The sequence below is a fragment of the Nerophis lumbriciformis genome, linkage group LG37, assembly GCF_033978685.3.
Source record: "Nerophis lumbriciformis linkage group LG37, RoL_Nlum_v2.1, whole genome shotgun sequence".
Lineage (NCBI taxonomy): Eukaryota > Metazoa > Chordata > Actinopteri > Syngnathiformes > Syngnathidae > Nerophis > Nerophis lumbriciformis.
In genome coordinates, this window is record NC_084584.2 from 16,155,557 (window position 1) to 16,174,366 (window position 18,810).

The following is an 18,810-nucleotide window of genomic DNA, read 5'->3' on the forward strand; positions in this document are numbered from 1 at the left end:
AACCTGAGTGTGAATGTTTTGGCGACTTGTCCAGGGTTTACCCCGCCTTCCGCCCGAATGCAGCTGAGATAGGCTCCAGCACCCCCCGCCATAGGGACAAGCGGTACAAAATGGATGGATGGGAATGGATGGGCCCCCACCTGCTTTGATTTTTCAATGTACGGCTCTTAGTGGAAAAAGTTTGGACACCCCTGGTATATTCAAATGCTGATCCTTTCTCCCACCTACTGACACATACCACATGCAATATATTCCTGTAACTGTGATTGCTATATTATCATTTTTGTTATTATCAGTATCGGTATTTGACTGAGGAGGGGGTCTCCACACATGTAACGCGTTACTCCAGAATGAATGCCGCGTTTTGACTGACAAATCTGACGCAAACGAGGTCGGTGCATCTGCTCTGTGTTCATTACAATTGGCAAATAACGTATTTTAACAAACAAACACAAAAAAGAGGGGGATTTTGGTATCGGCACATGAAAAGTAGCTGGATCGGTCGTGTCACGTTCAATGTCGTCAATTTCACGCTAACTTAAGCTAACATTGAAGACAACTAGTGGAGGTTGGTTTCTTACCCCCATGTCGACTCTCCTGGGATGAGTGCTCGCTTGTTCCGGGCTCGGTTCGAGCAGCTAGACTTGTCGTTAGGCGGAGTCTGATCCAAAAAGCTCGCCTGGTGCTGACAAGAGAAGAAAAAAATGTCTCCCGTCACTTGACAGCCCTAATGAGAGGCAACTATTTAACGTTACAGTCTACTAAAATAGAAAGGGGCTAGTCCCAAAACATAAATATGTGCTTTAAAAGCAACGGCGTTAGTGAATAAAAATGTAAAATTAGACTATTTAAGGAGGGTTCTGGTCCACAAACCTTTCCTTTGAAAGAGCGATTGATGCCGCTGGAAAGTAGAGCCGGTCTGATGCTCGTTTGCTCCTCGGATGCGGTGTACCTCCGCGGCAGACACAACACTGACTGTCCCTTTGATGCTACTCCGAGGAAGAAAACAGAGCCGGGAAAAAAAAACACAAAAGGGTTACTTTTTTTTTTTTTTTTTTTTTTTAATCCTGCATGATATTCATCCTACAAGTGACTTTATTATGGACTTTTTGTTAAAGGGGAAAAAAAAAAAAAAAAAAAAAAGGTTGTTCGTTATCAAGCATCGACAGGTGTAAAATATAATTTTACAGCTACTTAATGCAGTGTTTTTCAACCTTTTTTGAGCCAAGGCACATTTTTTGCGTTGAAAAAATCCGGAGGCACACTACCAGCAGACATCATTAAAAAACGAAACTCAGTTGACAGTAAAAAGTCATTGTTGCAATTGTTGGATATGAATTTAAACCATAACCAAGCATGCATCAATACAGCTCTTGTCTCAAAGTAGGTGTACTGTCACATCACCCCCTGACTTATTTGGAGTTTATTGCTGTTTTCCTGTGTGTAGTGTTTTACTTCTTGTCTTGTGCTCCTATTTTAATGGCTTTTTCTCTTTTTTTGGTATTTTCCTGTAGCAGTTTCATGTTTTCCTTTGAGCAATATTTCCCACATCTACTTTGTTTTAGCAATCAAGAAGATTTTAGTTGTTTTTATCCTTTTTTGTGGGGAGATTGTTGATTGTCATGTTGCTCCACAGTAAGTCTTTGCTGTCGTCCAGCATTGTGTTTTTGTTTACTTTGTAGCCAGTTCAGTTTTAGTTTCGTTCTGCATAGCCTTCCCTGAACTTCAATTACTTTTCTTAGGGGCACTCACCTTTTGTTTATTTTTGGTTTAAGCATTAGACACCTTTTTACCTGCACTCTGCCTCCCGCTGTTTCCGACATCTACAAAGCAATTAGCTACCGGCTGCCACCTACTGATATGGAAGAGTATTAAACGGTTTCTCTGCCGAACTCTAGACAGCACGGACACTCAACAACAACACATCATTTGCAGACTATAATTACTGGTTTGCTAAAAATATTTTTAACCCAAATAGGTGAAACTAGATAATCTCCATACGGCACACCAGACAGTATCTCACGGCGCCGCGGCACAGTGGTTGAAAAACACTGACTTAATGTACAAGGTATATTGTGGTAATGTCAATTCAACCATTCAATGAAATTTAAAAAGCTATTCATGATGAATTACTTTTTGTTTTTAACTCTTACTAGTGATGTGTGGATCAACACTAAAGTATCGATGTCGCCGATACCAAATCGTTACGCTCTAATATCGATTCTTAAATCAAAATATCGATACGTTTCATACTTGAGTTATTTGAAATAATGTTTCGTTTAGTTCATTATTTCTTCGGTCAATGGTCAACAAAATAAACAAACAGTTTTACATAAACAAGCAGTTGCACATTTATAAATTGAAAATGTTGCAGACCGAAAGGGGTTTAGGCTGAAGTTGAACACTTATTGCACCTAACCCTATAAACAATGTCAAACACAAGATGAGCTTCCAAAAATTATGAAATTTCCTTTTCACAACATATTATAAATACACATTGTACACAACATAAACACTGTTCAATTATATACACAGTAAAGACATGTGAAATATCCTTGTACACGTTAAACCTTTGTACCAATTATATACTATATACAAACAATTATACTTCATTATTATTTATATCCCACATTTAGTTTGTAATTAACATTGATCATAGTATTTTTGAATATATTTTTTTTACCAATCACGTGCAGCTTTCACAGAAAAAAAACCAGGTTAGTTAAAAAGAGCTGCTTTGTTTACTTTGAAAAACCATCTGTAAAAGCCGTTTCACCAATGAACAACCCATTGCTAATCAATATTGTCACTGATCCTATTCACATACCAGCGGACTACATCAGAACTATCAATTACATATCCACAATTAAGTCAACATAAATCATGACCAACTACTATAACAAAGTAGTTTTAAGGGTATATTTAACGATAGATTGTGACTTGTTCATGTCCTTTGTGTTCTTTGATGTTTCCCTCTTACACACATGTAAGAGGGATGTGTGCTATGAGATGTTTTTTCCCTTGGCTTCAGTCTGGACCCCCTCTCCAGGGGCCCAGGCTTAGACCGATCCCCCCCCCCCCCATTGTTTACCTGTATCTCACCTTTTTTGTAAGGGGCGCCGGAAGTTGCCAGACCCGTCAGCGATCCTGTTCTGTCTCCCTGTAATGTTTGTCTGATCTTGAATGGGATTGTGCTGAAAATGTTAATTTCCCCTTGGGGATTAATAAAATATTTCTGACTCTGATTCTGATTCTGTTAGTAGGTATGTGAGAATCCGCTGCTGGCTGGATCTCCGCAGTGGTCACTCGGAGAGTTTCAGGCTTGATCCCGCAATCATGAGTATAGTGACTGATCACCAGTTTTGGGTTACTGTAACGCCGTTAGTTTCGGCGGTAACTAGTAATCTAACGCGTTATTTTTTATATTCAGTAACTCAGTTACCGTTACTACAGGATGCGTTACTTCGTTATTTTACGTTACTTTTGATGTAGTATCGGCTAGAAACAGAAGCGCTGCGGTGTCGTTCTTCTGAATCTTCCTCTGTCACAAGCCGGAGAGAAGAAAAGAGGCGCGCTCTGGGTGTGTGTGTGTGTGGGGAGGGGAGGGGAGGCACACACGTGATACGCGGTGTGATATAGGAAACAAACAAAAAAAAAGTTGTTGGCACGTTCAGTCCACACACAGCGTGGTCATGGTGAGCGCCGTAACGGAGGAGCTTGAATGCCCCGCGCCATTGAATCGGTGTGTTTATAGGTGCAGACTCGGTTGTGCAAAACGAGGGTTTTAAACACATGCTGAACGTGCTTGAGCCACGTTACGACATCCCGTCGCGCACCCACTTCAGCGATAAGATTGTGCCAGATCTTTATGAGCAGGAGAAGAAAAAAGTTGTGGATGAACTATCCCGAGCATCATCTGTTGCGCTCATGACAGACGGGTGGACGTCCAGGGGAACTATAAGCGCTCACTTCATCACAGCAGACTGGGAGATGAGAAGACACGCCCCCTCTACGAGAGTCACCTTGCGCAGGTACTGACACAAGCAGTGGAGGAATGGAAGATAAAGATATCCCAGTCACACGTGATAATGCCAAAAATCAAATAATTACAGTGAATGAGGCAGGACTGGGACCACAGATAGGTGCTTTGCACATGTAGTGAATTTGGCATCACAGAACGGAATCTCAGTCAATAGGATGGAGTGCCTCCTTGGGAGGATCAGGAAGGAGGTTTCCTACTTCCATCCAAGCACAACAGCTGCTCATGTGCTTAAGACAAAGCAAGAAATGCTAAAGCTGCCTAATCATAAGATCATACATGATTTCTCAACAAGGTGGAACTCCACTTATGGTATGTTGGAGCAGCAGGCAGCTATATACTCTGCATTGACCCACAACACCCTGAAGACAAATGTCACCCTGTCTGATGATGATGTGAGAGTGGCAGATGAGGTCCTCCAGGTGCTTAAACCCCTCAAAAGTGTTACATCTCTACTGAGCACTGAAACTTCACCATCTGTGTCAATGATCCTGCCACTGAAAACAAGGATTTTACAATCCATGGCTCCAAGTGTGGAAGACAGCAGCATCACTCCAGATGTCAGGCTTAATGTGCCTTCTTATGTTGCACTTTAACTTGTTTTTTATTAATGGTCATTTGTCCAAGTTTAAAGAAAGGAGGAATGCCTTTTTATGTTGCACTGTTTTTCATTAATTATGTTAAAAGGAAAATAAAAATGCATGTCAAGTTGATCAACAGATTGTATTATTATCCAGTGCAGTACTGAAATGAAGGCTAAAAGGGCATTAATGGGAGCTTTAAAAAAAAAGAAGAAAAAAAGAAGTAACTAAATAGTTACTTTTCACAGTAACGCATTACTTTTTGGTGTAAGTAACTGAGTTAGTAACTGAGTTACTTTTGAAATAAAGTAACTAGTAACTGTAACTAGTTACTGGTTTTCAGTAACTAACCCAACACTGCTGATCACTGTTTTCAGACGCAGAACACATATCCTGGTTTATCCAGAATATTGAAACCTGAATTTTTCTGATTTAACAAGTACTCGCACCACAAAGCTCGACAAAACTCCCCTGCAAAAACATCTATGGTAAGTAAAATGTTATAATATACAGTGCATCTGGAAATTATTCACCACGTTTCACTTTTTCCACATTTTGTTATGTTACAGCCTTATTGCAAAATACAATAAATTAATGTCCTCAAAATTATACACACAATACCCCTTAATGGCAATGTGAAAAGTGTTTTGTAGAAATATTTGCAAATTTATTAAAAATAAAGAAACTACCGTATTTTTCGGACTATAAGTCGCAGTTTTTTTCATAGTTTGGCTGGGGGTGCGACTTATACTCAGGAGCGACTTATGTGTGAAATTATTAACACATTACCGTAAAATATCAAATAATATTATTTAGCTCATTCACGTAAGAGACTAGACGTATAAGATTTCATGGGATTTAGCGATTAGGAGTGACAGATTGTTTGGTAAACGTATAGCATGTTCTATATGTTATAGTTATTTGAATGACTCTTACCATAATATGTTACGTTAACATACCAGGCACGTTCTCACTTGGTTATTTATGCCTCATATAACGTACACTTATTCAGCCTGTTGTTCACTATTCTTTACTTATTTTAAATTGCCTTTCAAATGTCTATTCTTGGTGTTGGCTTTTATCAAATACATTTCCCCAAAAAATGCGACTTATACTCCAGTGCGACTTATATGTTTTTTTCCTTCCTTATTATGCATTTTTGGCCTGTGCGACTTATACTCCGGTGCGACTTATACTCCGAAAAATACGGTAAACAAAAAAATCACATTTACATAAGTATTCACAGCATTTGTTCAATACTTTGTTGATGCACCTTAGCAATTACAGCCTTAAGTCTTTTTGAATACGATGCCACAAGCTTGGAACACCTATCTTTGGGCAGTTTCGCCCATTCCTCTTTGCAGAACCTCTCAAGCTCCCTCAGATTGGATGGGAAGCGTGGGTTTCATCCAGGATGTCTCTGTACATTGCTGCATTCATATTTCCTTCTATCCTGACTAGCCCCATAGCATGATGCTGCCACCACCATGCTGCACCAAATATTTTTTTGTATTAGTTTGTCTAAGTCTAAGTCTAACTACTGTGTTAATTCAAGAGTGATATATCTTTTCAGGACATTGGCATTAATTTTTTTTTTAAATGTCTAAATGGAACTGAAACATTTTAAGGAATCATCCAAGCTGTTCCACAGATGAACCCCACCTGACAGAAACACATCTACTTTTTAAGCTCGTTTTTATGTTTGCTTTCTGAAAGACAGCCGAACCTCTGAGGTCATTTGAAATAATGTATGTCATAGTCACAGTGTAAAGTAACTAAATCAGTGAAATATTGTCTAAAAGAAAGGCGATTGGTGGGAACTACTTTTTCTTCCACCGAGGTAAATACAAAACCTAAAACCAGTGAAGTTGGCACGTTGTGTAAATCGTAAATAAAAACATAATACAATGATTTGCAAATCCTTTTCGACCTATATTCAATTGAATACACTGCAAAGTGTCAAGTAAAGGTGGTGACGAACCCCAAGATGCAGAGATGGCAGGCTTGGTGCAGGAAAACATGATTTAATGTCCAAAATTCAGGAAAAACACAAACCAGGAACCAGCAAACAGGAAATGAGGAACTAGACGACAGCAAGCTGCAAACAGCATACAGCTTACAGGTACTAATACTCCAGCACTGACTCGAGGTCTAAATAGTGGCCTGATTGGCAATTGCCACCAGGTGTGCTAGACTGCCACTCAGGGACAGGTGAGGGAAAACAGCGCTTAGGGAGACGAGCAGGAAACTGAACCAAAATAAGAGCGCTGACAGGAAATAAAACACAAACACAGAGGAAAAACTAAAACATAACCAAGCCTGACACATAGACAAGATACTTAACGTACAAACTGGTCAACTTTGTTATTTTTTGCAAATATTAGCTCATTTGGAATTTGATGCGTGCAACATGTTTCAAAAAAGCTGGCACAAGTGGCAAAAAAGACTGAGAAAGTTGAGGAATGCCCATCAAACACTTATTTGGAACATCCCACAGGTGAACATGCTAATTGGGAACAGGTGGGTGCCATGATTGGGTATAAAAGCAGCTTCCATGAAATGCTCAGTCATTCCCAAACAAGGATAGGGTGAGGGTCACCATTTTGTGAACAAATGCGTGAGCAAATTGTCGAACAGTTTAAGAACAACATTTCTCAATGAGCTATTCCAAGGAATTTAGGGATTTTCACCATCTACGGTCAAAATGTTCCGAGAATCTGGAGAAATTACTGCACATAAGCGGTAAGGCCGAATAATTCGATCCCTGAGGCAATACTGCATCAAAAAGCGACATCAGTGTGTAAAGGATATCACCACATGGGCTCAGTAACACTTCAGAAAACCACTGTCAGTAACTACAGTTGGTCGCTACATCTGTAAGTGCAAGTTAAAACTATACTATGCAAAGCCAAAGCCATTTATCAACAACACCCAGAAACGCCGCCGGCTTCGCTGGGCCTGAGCTCATCTAAGATGGACTGATGCAAAGTGGAAAAGTGTTCTGTGGTCTGACGAGTCCACATTTCACATTGTTTTTGGAAACTGTGGACGTCGTGTCCTCCGGAACAAAGAGGGAAAGAACCATACTGATTTTTATAGGCGCAAAGTTGAAAAGCCAGCATCTGTGATGGTATGGGGGTGTATTAGTGCCCAACGCATGGGTAACTTACACATCTGTGAAGGCACCATTAATGCTGAAAGGTACATACAGGTTTTGGAGAAACATATGTTGCCATCCCAGCAACGTTATCATGGACGCCCCTGCTTATTTTAGTAAGACAATGCCAAGCCACGTTTTACAACAGCATGGCTTCATAGTAAAAGAGTGCGGGTACTAGACTGGCCTGCCTGTAGTCCAGACCTGTCTCCCATTGAAAATGTGTGGCGCATTATGAAGCCTAAAATACCACAACAAAGACCCCGGACTGTTGAACAACTTAAGCTGTACATCAAGCAAGAATTGGAAAGAATTCCACCTGAAAAGATAAAAAAATTGGTTTCCTCAGTTCCTAAACGTTTACTGAGAGTTGTTAAAAGGAAAGGCCATGTAACACAGTGGTAAAAATGCCCCTGTGACAACTTTTTTGCAATGTGTTGCTGCCATTAAATTCTAAGTCAATGATTATTTGCAAAAAAAAAATTGTGTCTCTCAGTCCGAACATTAAGTATCTTGTCTTTGCAGTCTATTCAATTGAATATTAGTTGAAAAGGATTTGCAAATCATTGTATTCTGTTTTTATTTACCATTTACACAACGTGTCAACTTCACTGGTTTTAGGGTTTGTAATAACAATATCCTTACACTGACACTACATACCGAGATAAGATTCACATTCAGTGCAAAATAACACCATTTGTTTCACACTGTGATTTCATTTTTTTTAAAGATGATTCCCCAAGAGTAGCAGCACTAGAAATGAGAGATGTTCGATATTATCGGCCGATAAATGCGTTAAAATGTAATATCGGAAATTATCGGTATCGTTTTTTTATTATCGTTTTTTTTATTTTTTTTATTAAATCAACATAAAAAACACAAGATACACTTACAATTAGTGCACCAACCCAAAAAACCTCCCTCCCCCATTTACACTCATTCACACAAAAGGGTTGTTTCTTTCTGTTATTAATATTCTGGTTCCTACATTATATATCAATATATATCAATACAGTCTGCAAGGGATACAGTCCGTAAGCACACATGATTGTGCGTGCTGCTGCTCCACTAATAGTACTAACCTTTAACAGTTAATTTTACTCATTTTCATTAATTACTAGTTTCTATGTAACTGTTTTTATATTATTTTACTTTCTTTTTTATTCAAGAAAATGTTTTTAATTTATTTATCTTATTTTATTTTGTTTAAAAGTACCTTATCTTCACCATACCTAGTTGTCCAAATTAGGCATAATAATGTGTTAATTCTACGACTGTATATATCGGTTGATATCGGTATCGGTAATTAAAGAGTTGGACAAATCGGAATATTGGATATCGGCAAAAAGCCATTATCGGACATCCCTACTAGAAATACTATTCTAATGTTTCCAGACTTATTAGGTATATTTACACAAAGTATCGAATCGATATTGCCGATACCAGCCTGAATTTTACTCGGTATCAGATTGGAATGAAAATCAGTGGTATCGCACATCACTAACATTTACCATGCAAACACTTTCTACTGACACAATCTTTTATACTATGTCTAAAAAGAAAGTAGACACCAGGGAGACAAGGAAGCAGACAGTTAATCGAGCTTAAGCCCATTTTCACGGCTAATAATAAAAAGGGGAGAGGGGATGAAGGAAAAAATTATGACCCTATGATGGTCTTAAGCGGCCTAACTGGAGATTCACAAGCTTTTTTTGGTATGCAGCACCTGCTGAGGAGGATTGAACAATCACGCAGTCACACTGGACTATGCACAAATTAATGAAGACAAAACACACCTTATGCAACACAACGTGTGTGTGTGTGTGTGTGTGTGTGTGTGGTGGTAGGGAGGGGAGGGGGATCAATACCGCTCTCCATCCTAATTTGAGCATGGCCTGATTTCTAGTCCCTCCCGTCATTGCTGCAGCTGCTCCACCATCAGTGACAAACAAAGCAGAAGACAAGTGCTGATGGAAAAACCTGGAAATGATGCAGTAAAGCACAATGTTACACAGCCATAAATACATTTGGACGGCTACTGGTATAAGTTAAATGGCGGTATGTATCGTAACGCTGCTTCTTAACTGAGCTTGTGCACACCGGGTCTGCCACAGAATAAAAACAGCAGGATGGATCAGTGTTGCCAAGTTAGCGACTATGTTGAGTATTGAGTATTGCTGGGTTGCAATCACGTGACCTAGAGCTACGTCCGGGTTTCAGGCGATGGTCTAGGTCAGGGGTCGGCAACCCAAAATGTTGAACGAGCCATATTGGACCAAAAATACAAAAACAAATCTGTCTGGAGCCGCAAAAAATTAAAAGCCATATTACATACAGATAGTGTGTCATGAGATATAAATTGAATTAAGAGGACTTAAAGGAAACTAAATGAGCTCAAATATACCTACAAATGAGGCCTAAATAGCATGTTAGCATTGACTAGCTTGCAGTCATGCAGTGACCAAATATGCCCGATTAGCACTCCACACAAGTCAATAACATCAGCAAAACTCACCTTTGTGCATTCACGCACAACATAAAAAATTTGGTGGACAAAATGAGACAGAAAAAGAAGTGGCATAAAACACGTCCTAGAAAGTCGGGGAAAGTTGTACATGTAAACAAACTATGGTGAGTTCAAGCACCGCCAAAATTAGTAGGACAAAACGGCGCTCGCCAAATACTCGAATCAGTGAAGCATGTTTAATATAAACAGTGTGATTTATAACAATTAGGGAGGTTTGTGTCATGTTTGTCCTCCTACAGAAACCATATTAAAACAAAAAATATATATTTTTTACCCTCATCTTTTTCCATTTTTCATACATATTTTAAAAAGCTCCAGAGCCACTAGGGTGGCGCTAAAGAGCCGCGAGTCGCCGACCCCAAGTCTAGGTACCTAAGGAAATCTTCCTACTCCTTTTCGGACGTGCTGTAATGAAACAACTGGAAATGTGTGATGCATTACATTGTATCGTATGCATGTTCCAAATAAACTGAAACTGAACTGAACTTAACTGATCTTCTTTCGGGACTCTATGAAAGTTATTTCCTATCTTTCTATTTGAACGATAGGAACACCCACGAACAGAACAGAAACACAACATGTTCTGCTCAAACTCTACAGCAGGGGTCACCAACCTTTTTGAAACCAAGAGGTACTTCTTGGGTACTGATTAATGCGAAGGGCTACCAGTTTCCATCCATCCATTTTCTACCGCTTATTCCCTTTGGGGTCGCGCTGGAGCCTATCTCAGCTACAACCGGGCGGAAGGCAGGGTACACCCTGGACAAGTCGCCACCTCATGGAAGGGGCTACCAGTTTGATACACACTTAAATAAATTGCCAGAAATAGCCAATTTGCTCAATTTACCTTTAACTCTATGTTATTATTAATAATTAATAATATTTATCTTTGGGGAAACACTGATCATCTTGATTTCTCACAATAAATATATATAGAAACAGATAAATATCAATATGCAACACTTTATTTTTATATTTTCTCTAAGTGCACATTTTTCAAATTGAACATTTTCAAATGATCACTTTTAAGACAGTCTTGTGATATCACAATATCCCATTTTAACTAGCTAGCCACTAACATTTTTTAACAAATCATGAATTACTTTGCACCGTGTTTGTACAAATAATAACTCATGTAAAATACAAAAGTCAACTCTCAAATTTTTAAATAAATCATGTCACACTTTGAACTGGACACCAAATCTGTTATCTGTTTCTTTGTCAGTTAGTGAAGACCAAGTCTTTAAAATATTTTCTTGGATTTTCAAATTCTATTTGAGTTTTGTCTCTCTTAGAATTAAAAATGTCGAGCAAAGCGAGACCAGCTTGCTTGTAAATACCGTATTTTTCGGAGTATAAGTCGCACCGGAGTATAAGTCGCACATGTCGAAAATGCATAATAAAGAAGGAAAAAAACATATAAATCGCACTGGAGCCCGGCCAAACTATGAAAAAAACTGCGACTTTTAGTCCGAAAAATACGGTAAATAAAATTTAAAAAATAGAGGCAGCTCACTGGTAAGTGCTGCTATTTAAACTATTTTTAGAACAGGCCAGCGGGCTACTCATCTGGTCCTTACGGGCTACCTGGTGCCCGCGGGCACCGTGTTGGTGACCCCTGCTCTACAGTCACTCTCACTTGTTTTAAAGGTGCCATATGTAATAATGTGGCCAGAAATGGTACTGAATGGTTATTACTGGATTTTATGGGCGGAATAGTGGAGTTACTATTGGCTCCGCTGTAAGCGAACTTTTTTGACCAATCACGTGCAGCTTTCACAGAAAAAAAACAGGTTAGTTGAAAAGAGCTGCTTTGTTTACTTTGAAAAACCATCTGTAAAAGCCGTTTCACCAATGAACAACCCATTGCTAATCAATATTGTCACTGATCCTATTCACATACCAGCGGACTACGTCAGAACTATCGATTACATATCCACAATTAAGTCAACATAAATCATGACCAACTACTATAACAAAGTAGTTTTAAGGGTATATTTAACGATATCCGGGGGAGCTCAAAGTAAAGCCACTGCTCCTCCACATCGAGAGGAGCCAGATGAGGTGGTTCGGGCATCTGGTCAGGATGCCACCCGAACGCCTCCCTCGGGAGGTGTTTAGGGCACGTCCAACCGGTAGGAGGCCACGGGGAAGACCCAGGACACGTTGGGAAGACTATGTCTCCCGGCTGGCCTGGGAACGCCTCGGGATCCCCCGGGAGGAGCTGGACGAAGTGGCTGGGGAGAGGGAAGTCTGGGCTTCCCTGCTTAAGCTGCTGCCCCCGCGACCCGACCTCGGATAAGCGGAACAAGATGGATGGATGGATGGATATTTGAGTTTTGTCTCTCTTAGAATTAAAAATGTCGAGCAAAGCGAGACCAGCTTGCTTGTAAATACCGTATTTTTTGGAGTATAAGTCGCACCGGAGTATAAGTCGCACCTGCCGAAAATGCATAATAAAGAAGGAAAAAAACATATATAAATAGTTTTTTTCAAACTATGAAAAAAACTGCGACTTATAGTCCGAAAAATACGGTAAATAAAATTTAAAAAATAGAGCCAGCTCACTGGTAAGTGCTGCTATTTGAGCTATTTTTAGAACAGGCCAGCGGGCGACTCATCTGGTCCTTACGGGCTACCTGGTGCCCGCGGGCACCGCGTTGGTGACCCCTGCTCTACAGTCACTCTCACTTGTTTTAAAGGTGCCATATGTAATAATGTGGCCAGAAATGGTACTGAATGATTATTATTGGATTTTATGGGCGGAATAGTGGAGTTACTATTGGCTCCACTGTAAGCGAACTTTTTTGACCAATCACGTGCAGCTTTCACAGAAAAAAAAACCAGGTTAGTTGAAAAGAGCTGCTTTGTTTACTTTGAAAAACCATCTGTAAAAGCCGTTTCACCAATGAACAACCCATTGCTAATCAATATTGTCACTGATCCTATTCACATACCAGCGGACTACGTCAGAACTATCGATTATATATCCACAATTAAGTCAACATAAATCATGACCAACTACTATAACAAAGTAGTTTTAAGGGTATATTTAACGATAGATTGTGACTTGTTAATGTCCTTTGTGTTCTTTGATGTTTCCCTCTTACACACATGTAAGAGGGATGTGTGCTATGAGTTGTTTTTCCCTTGGCTTCAGTCTGGACCCCCTCTCCAGGGGCCCAGGCTTAGACCGATATTTCCCCCCCCCCACTCCCCCCCCCAATTGTTTACCTGTATCTCACCTTTTTTGTAAGGGGCGCCGGAAGTTGGCAGAACCGTCAGCGATCCTGTTCTGTCTCCCTGTAATGTTTGTCTGATCTTGAATGGGATTGTGCTGAAAATTTTAATTTCCCCTCGGGGATTAATAAAATATTTCTGACTCTGATTCTGATTCTGTTAGTAGGTATGTGAGAATCCGCTGCTGGCTGGATCTCCGCAGTGGTCACTCGGAGAGTTTCAGGCTTGATCCCGCAATCATGAGTATAGTGACTGATCACTGTTTTCAGACGTAGAACACATATCCTGGTTTATCCAGAATATTGAAACCTGAATTTTTCAGATTTAACAAGTACTTGCACCACAAAGCTCGACAAAACTCCCCTGCAAAAACATCTATGGTAAGTAAAATGTTATAATATACAGTGCATCCGGAAATTATTCACCACGTTTCACTTTTTCCACATTTTATGTTACAGCCTTATTGCAAAATACAATAAATTAATTTATGTCCTCAAAATTATACACACAATACCCCTTAATGGCAATGTGAAAAGTTTTTTGTAGAAATATTTTCAAATTTATTAAAAATTAAAAAAACTACCGTATTTTTCGGACTATAAGTCGCAGTTTTTTTCATAGTTTGGCCGGGGGTGCGACTTATACTCAGGAGCGACTTATGTGTGAAATTATTAACACATTAGCGTAAAATATCAAATAATATTATTTAGCTCATTCACGTAAGAGACTAGACGTATAAGATTTCATGGGATTTAGCGATTAGGAGTGACAGATTGTTTGGTAAACGTATAGCATGTTCTATATGTTATAGTTATTTGAATGACTCTTACCATAATATGTTACGTTAACATACCAGGCACGTTCTCAGTTGGTTATTTATGCCTCATATAACGTACACTTATTCAGCCTGTTGTTCACTACTCTTTATTTATTTTAAGTTGCCTTTCAAATGTCTATTCTTGGTGTTGGCTTTTATCAAATGAATTTCCCCAAAAAATGCGACTTATACTCCAGTGCGACTTATATATGTTTTTTTTCCTTCTTTATTATGCATTTTTGGCCGGTGCGACTTATACTCCGAAAAATATGGTAAACAAAAAAATCACATTTACATAAGTATTCACAGCATTTGTTCAATACTTTGTTGACGCACCTTAGCAATTACAGCCTTAAGTCTTTTTGAATACGATGCCACAAGCTTGGATCACCTATCTTTGGGCAGTTTCGCCCATTCCTCTTTGCAGAACCTCTCAAGCTCCCTCAGATTGGATGGGAAGCGTGGGTTTCATCCAGGATGTCTCTGTACATTGCTGCATTCATATTTCCTTCTATCCTGACTAGCCCCATAGCATGATGCTGCCACCACCATGCTTCACTGTAGGGATGGTATTGGCCTGGTGATGAGCAGTGCCTGGTTTCCTCCAAACATGATGTGGCATTCACACCAAAGACTTTAATGTTTGTCTCATCAGACCAAAGAATTTTGTTCCTCGTGGTCTGAGAATCTTTCAGGTGCATGTTGGCAAACATTTTACTTAGAAATGGCTTCCGTCTGGCTACTCTACCATCCAACCATGATTGGTGGATTGCTGCAGAGAGGGTTGTCCTTTTGGAAGGTTCTCCTCTCTCCACAGAGGTATGCTGAAGCTCTGACAGAGTGACCATCGGGTTCTTGGTCACCTCCCTGACTGGACTAAGATGAATGCAGCAAAGTACAGAGACATCCTGGATGAAAACCAACCCTTGCCATCCAACCAGATGGAAATCGAGAGGTGCTGCAAGCAGGAATGGGCAAAACTGCCCAAATATAGGTGTGCCAAGCTTGTGGCATCGTATTCAAAAAAATAAATTGAGGCTCTAATTGCTTCCAGAGGTGCATCAACAAAGTATTGCGCAAAGGCTGTAAATACTTACGTACACATCTTTTTTTTATTTTTTATTATTAAATTAGCAAAATTTAAGAATTCAACTTTTCACATTGTGAATGGGGGGTATTGTGTGTAGAATTTTGAGGACAAAAGTGAATTTATTCCATTTTGGAATAAGGCTGTAACATAACAAAATGCGGAAAGAGTGAAGTGCTGTAAATACTTTCGGAATGCACTGTATTTATCTGTGAGCTGCCAAATATATTTTAAATCAATCAATAAATCGATCCACACTCTGATTTTTTTTTATCTGCTGATTGCCCAGTCGCTTGTGATTTGACTCACCAGCCATGTTTACTCAAATTGTCCGTAACTCCGAACGCTAATTTTCATGAATTCATGAAATACACAGTAACTGTGAAACTCTATTGTCTTTTTCTTCGTGTAGCAAGCTTTCCAATGATACCAACCTTTTCAAAAGGGGGTAAATATTTAGAAAACTAAGACATTTTTAACAAAAAAGGTCACAGCTAAAATCTTAAGCCCCACTGACTTTGTTTTGAAGAAGTTTAATTAGCCAATTTTCCCCAGTTTTTAAAAGTCCATAACATTCTTAATGTTTGTTACAGGAAAATGATACTTATATCACTGGAATCATCTTTACAAGACCTGTCTGACACTGCGGGTTCCGTGTAAATCAATAATTCTGTCAGAGTTTGTTGGTGACGAACCCCAAGATGCAGAGATGACGGCAGGCATTGAGCGAGAAAACATGATTTAATTTAACACTATAACAAAAAACAAAACAAAAGGATACAAACAAAAGGCGCGCACAAGGCGGTGAACAAACTTGGCTATGAACTAAAATAGCACAAAGGCTAACTGTCGACAAGAAACAAAAACACTTACTGTGACACGAAGGAACTATGACATGAGCAGAGTGAACAAAAGTAGACAGAACTACAACGACAAGTATTATGACAGGTAGTAGTGACATCGACAATGACAATAATCCAGCACTGACTGGAGGGGAAGGCAGGTTTAAATAGCAGCTGGCTGATTGAGACCAAGTGTGGCCAGGTGCCAATCAGCCACAGCTGAGGGGAAGCAGCACTCAGGGAGACAATCAGGAAATGAAGACAAAATAAAAGCGCTGACAGAAAACTAAGACAAACGCAGAGGAAAAACTAAAACACAGTCAAACTGTCAGGGACAAGCCTGACAAATTCTTTAACATTTTACACACATACCGACATTAGGTCTTTACAGTATTGTGTGAACTGACTAGATCAGTGTTTTTCAACCTTTTTTGAGCCAAGGCACATTTTTTGCTGTGAAAAAATCCGGAGGCACACCACGAGCAGAAATCATTAAAAAACGAAACTCAGTTGACAGTAAAAAGTCGTCGTCACAATTGTTGGATATGAATTTAAAACATAACTAAACCATGCATCAATTTAGTTCTTGTCTCAAAGTAGGTGTACTGTCATGATCTATCACATCACGCCATGACTTATTTTGAGTTTTTTGCTGTTTTCCTGAGTGTAGTGTTTTAGTTCTTGTCTTGCGGTCCTATTTTGGTGGGTTTTTCTCTTTTTTTGGTATTTTCCTGTAGCAGTTTCATGTCGATATTTCCCGCATCTACCGTATTTTTCGGACTATAAGTCGCAGTTTTTTTCATAGTTTGGTCGGGGGTGCGATTTATACTCAGGAGCGACTTACGTGTGAAATTATTAACACATTACGGTAAAATATCAAATAATATTATGATCCCTGGGGGAAATTCAGCACCACAGTTCGCTCACAATAGACAATAATAAAGTAAGAGACTAGACGTATAAGATTTCATGGGATTTAGCGATTAGGAGTGACAGATTGTTTGGTAAACGTATAGCATGTTCTATATGTTATTGTTATTTGAATGACTCTTACCATAATATGTTACGTTAACATACCAGGCACATTCTCAGTTGGTTATTTATGCCTCATATAACGTACACTTATTCAGCCTGTTGTTCACTATTCTTTATTTATTTTAAATTGCCTTTCAAATGTCTATTCTTGGTGTTGGGTTTTATCAAATACATTTTCCCAAAAAGTGCGACTCATATGTTTTTTTCCTTCATTATTATGCATTTTCGGCAGGTGCGACTTATACTCCGAAAAATGCGGTACTTGGTTTTAGCAATCGAAAATATTCCAGTTGTTTTTAATCCTTCTTTGTGGGGACATTGTTGATTGTCATGTCATGTTCGGATGTACTTTGTGGACGCCGTTTTTTCTCCACAGTAAGTCTTTGCTGTCGTCCAGCATTCTGTTTTTGTTTACTTTGTAGCCAGTTCAGTTTTACTTTTGTTCTGCATAGCTTTCCCTAAGCTTCAATGCCTTTTCTTAGGGACACTCACCTTTTGTTTATTTTTGGTTTAAGCATTAGACACATTTTTTACCTGCATGCTGCCTCCCGCTGTTTCCGACATCTACAAAGCAATCAGCTACCGGCTGCCACCTACTGATATGAAAGAGTATTACACGGTTACTCTGCCCAGCTCTAGACAGCCCTGACACTCAACAACAACACATCATTTGCAGACTATAATTACTGGTTTGCAAAAAATATTTTTAACCCAAATAGGTGAAATAAGATCATCTTCCACGGCACACCAGACTGTATCTCACTCACGGCACACTAGTGTGCCACGGCACAGTGGTTGAAAAACACTGGCCTAGATAGTATGAGGGGCCGTTAGGGACAAAATTCAAAATGACCTCTTATATACACTACTGAAATGCATAAGATAGATTCAAGTTGTATTAATTATCTTAAGTCATTTATACAAACCTTGTGACCTAAAATTGTCGCATTTAACAATTGTTAAATACAAACAACAAAGAAACAAATATAAATAAATGCACTCTTTCTTGACATATTAGTAGGTATGCTAACTATTGCTAACCTACTAGCATAAGCCTCGGGTGTTCTCGTTCAAGTCCGCTAGCATCGTTGTTAGCATTAGCTTAGCATTAGCCTAGTAACAGAGTGGAGTTCAACCTCAGACTTTTCCTTTACTTACCGCCGAGCGGCTGTGGCGCTTGAGTCAAAAATATTGGTTCTGTTGACTTGAAAATGTGTTTTTAAATCCAACGCACTCTGGACGAAGTGGACAAGCTAACGACCAGTAAAAATCCGGAAGCAAGTCGACTGATCTCAGGTCAGCCATGCAGCATTAGGCCATTAATAACAACAGTGTTGCATTGACCCGGATCTTAAAATGGATCCGTCTATTGTTGTCCCCGTGATTAGTTTATTAACATTTATATTTCATAATAATGATATTTATGTTTACTATTAATAATAATTATTATACTAATAATAAAAGTGCATTAGCTGATGAGGTGGC

The 18,810-nt window shown here is 39.2% G+C and overlaps 1 protein-coding gene across 2 annotated transcripts in view; it reads right to left on the reverse strand.

Annotated features, from left to right (window-relative positions):
• atp1a3a (ATPase Na+/K+ transporting subunit alpha 3a) overlaps positions 1-18,610 on the reverse strand; it is an 80,855-nt gene extending 62,245 nt beyond the window's left edge. The window contains exons 1-3 of one of the 2 annotated variants that reach the window (XM_061930910.2): positions 18,484-18,610; positions 874-989; positions 582-685 (exon numbers count right to left, since the gene is read on the reverse strand). In XM_061930910.2, coding sequence (XP_061786894.1) covers positions 582-587 — 6 coding nt within the window. In that variant the 5' untranslated portion in view covers positions 588-685; positions 874-989; positions 18,484-18,610. Of the gene's footprint in view, positions 1-581; positions 686-873; positions 990-6,601; positions 6,619-18,483 lie in introns of those variants that run through there. The other variant, XM_061930911.1, reaches the window with a different exon arrangement.
• Positions 18,611-18,810: the final 200 nt, after the last annotated feature.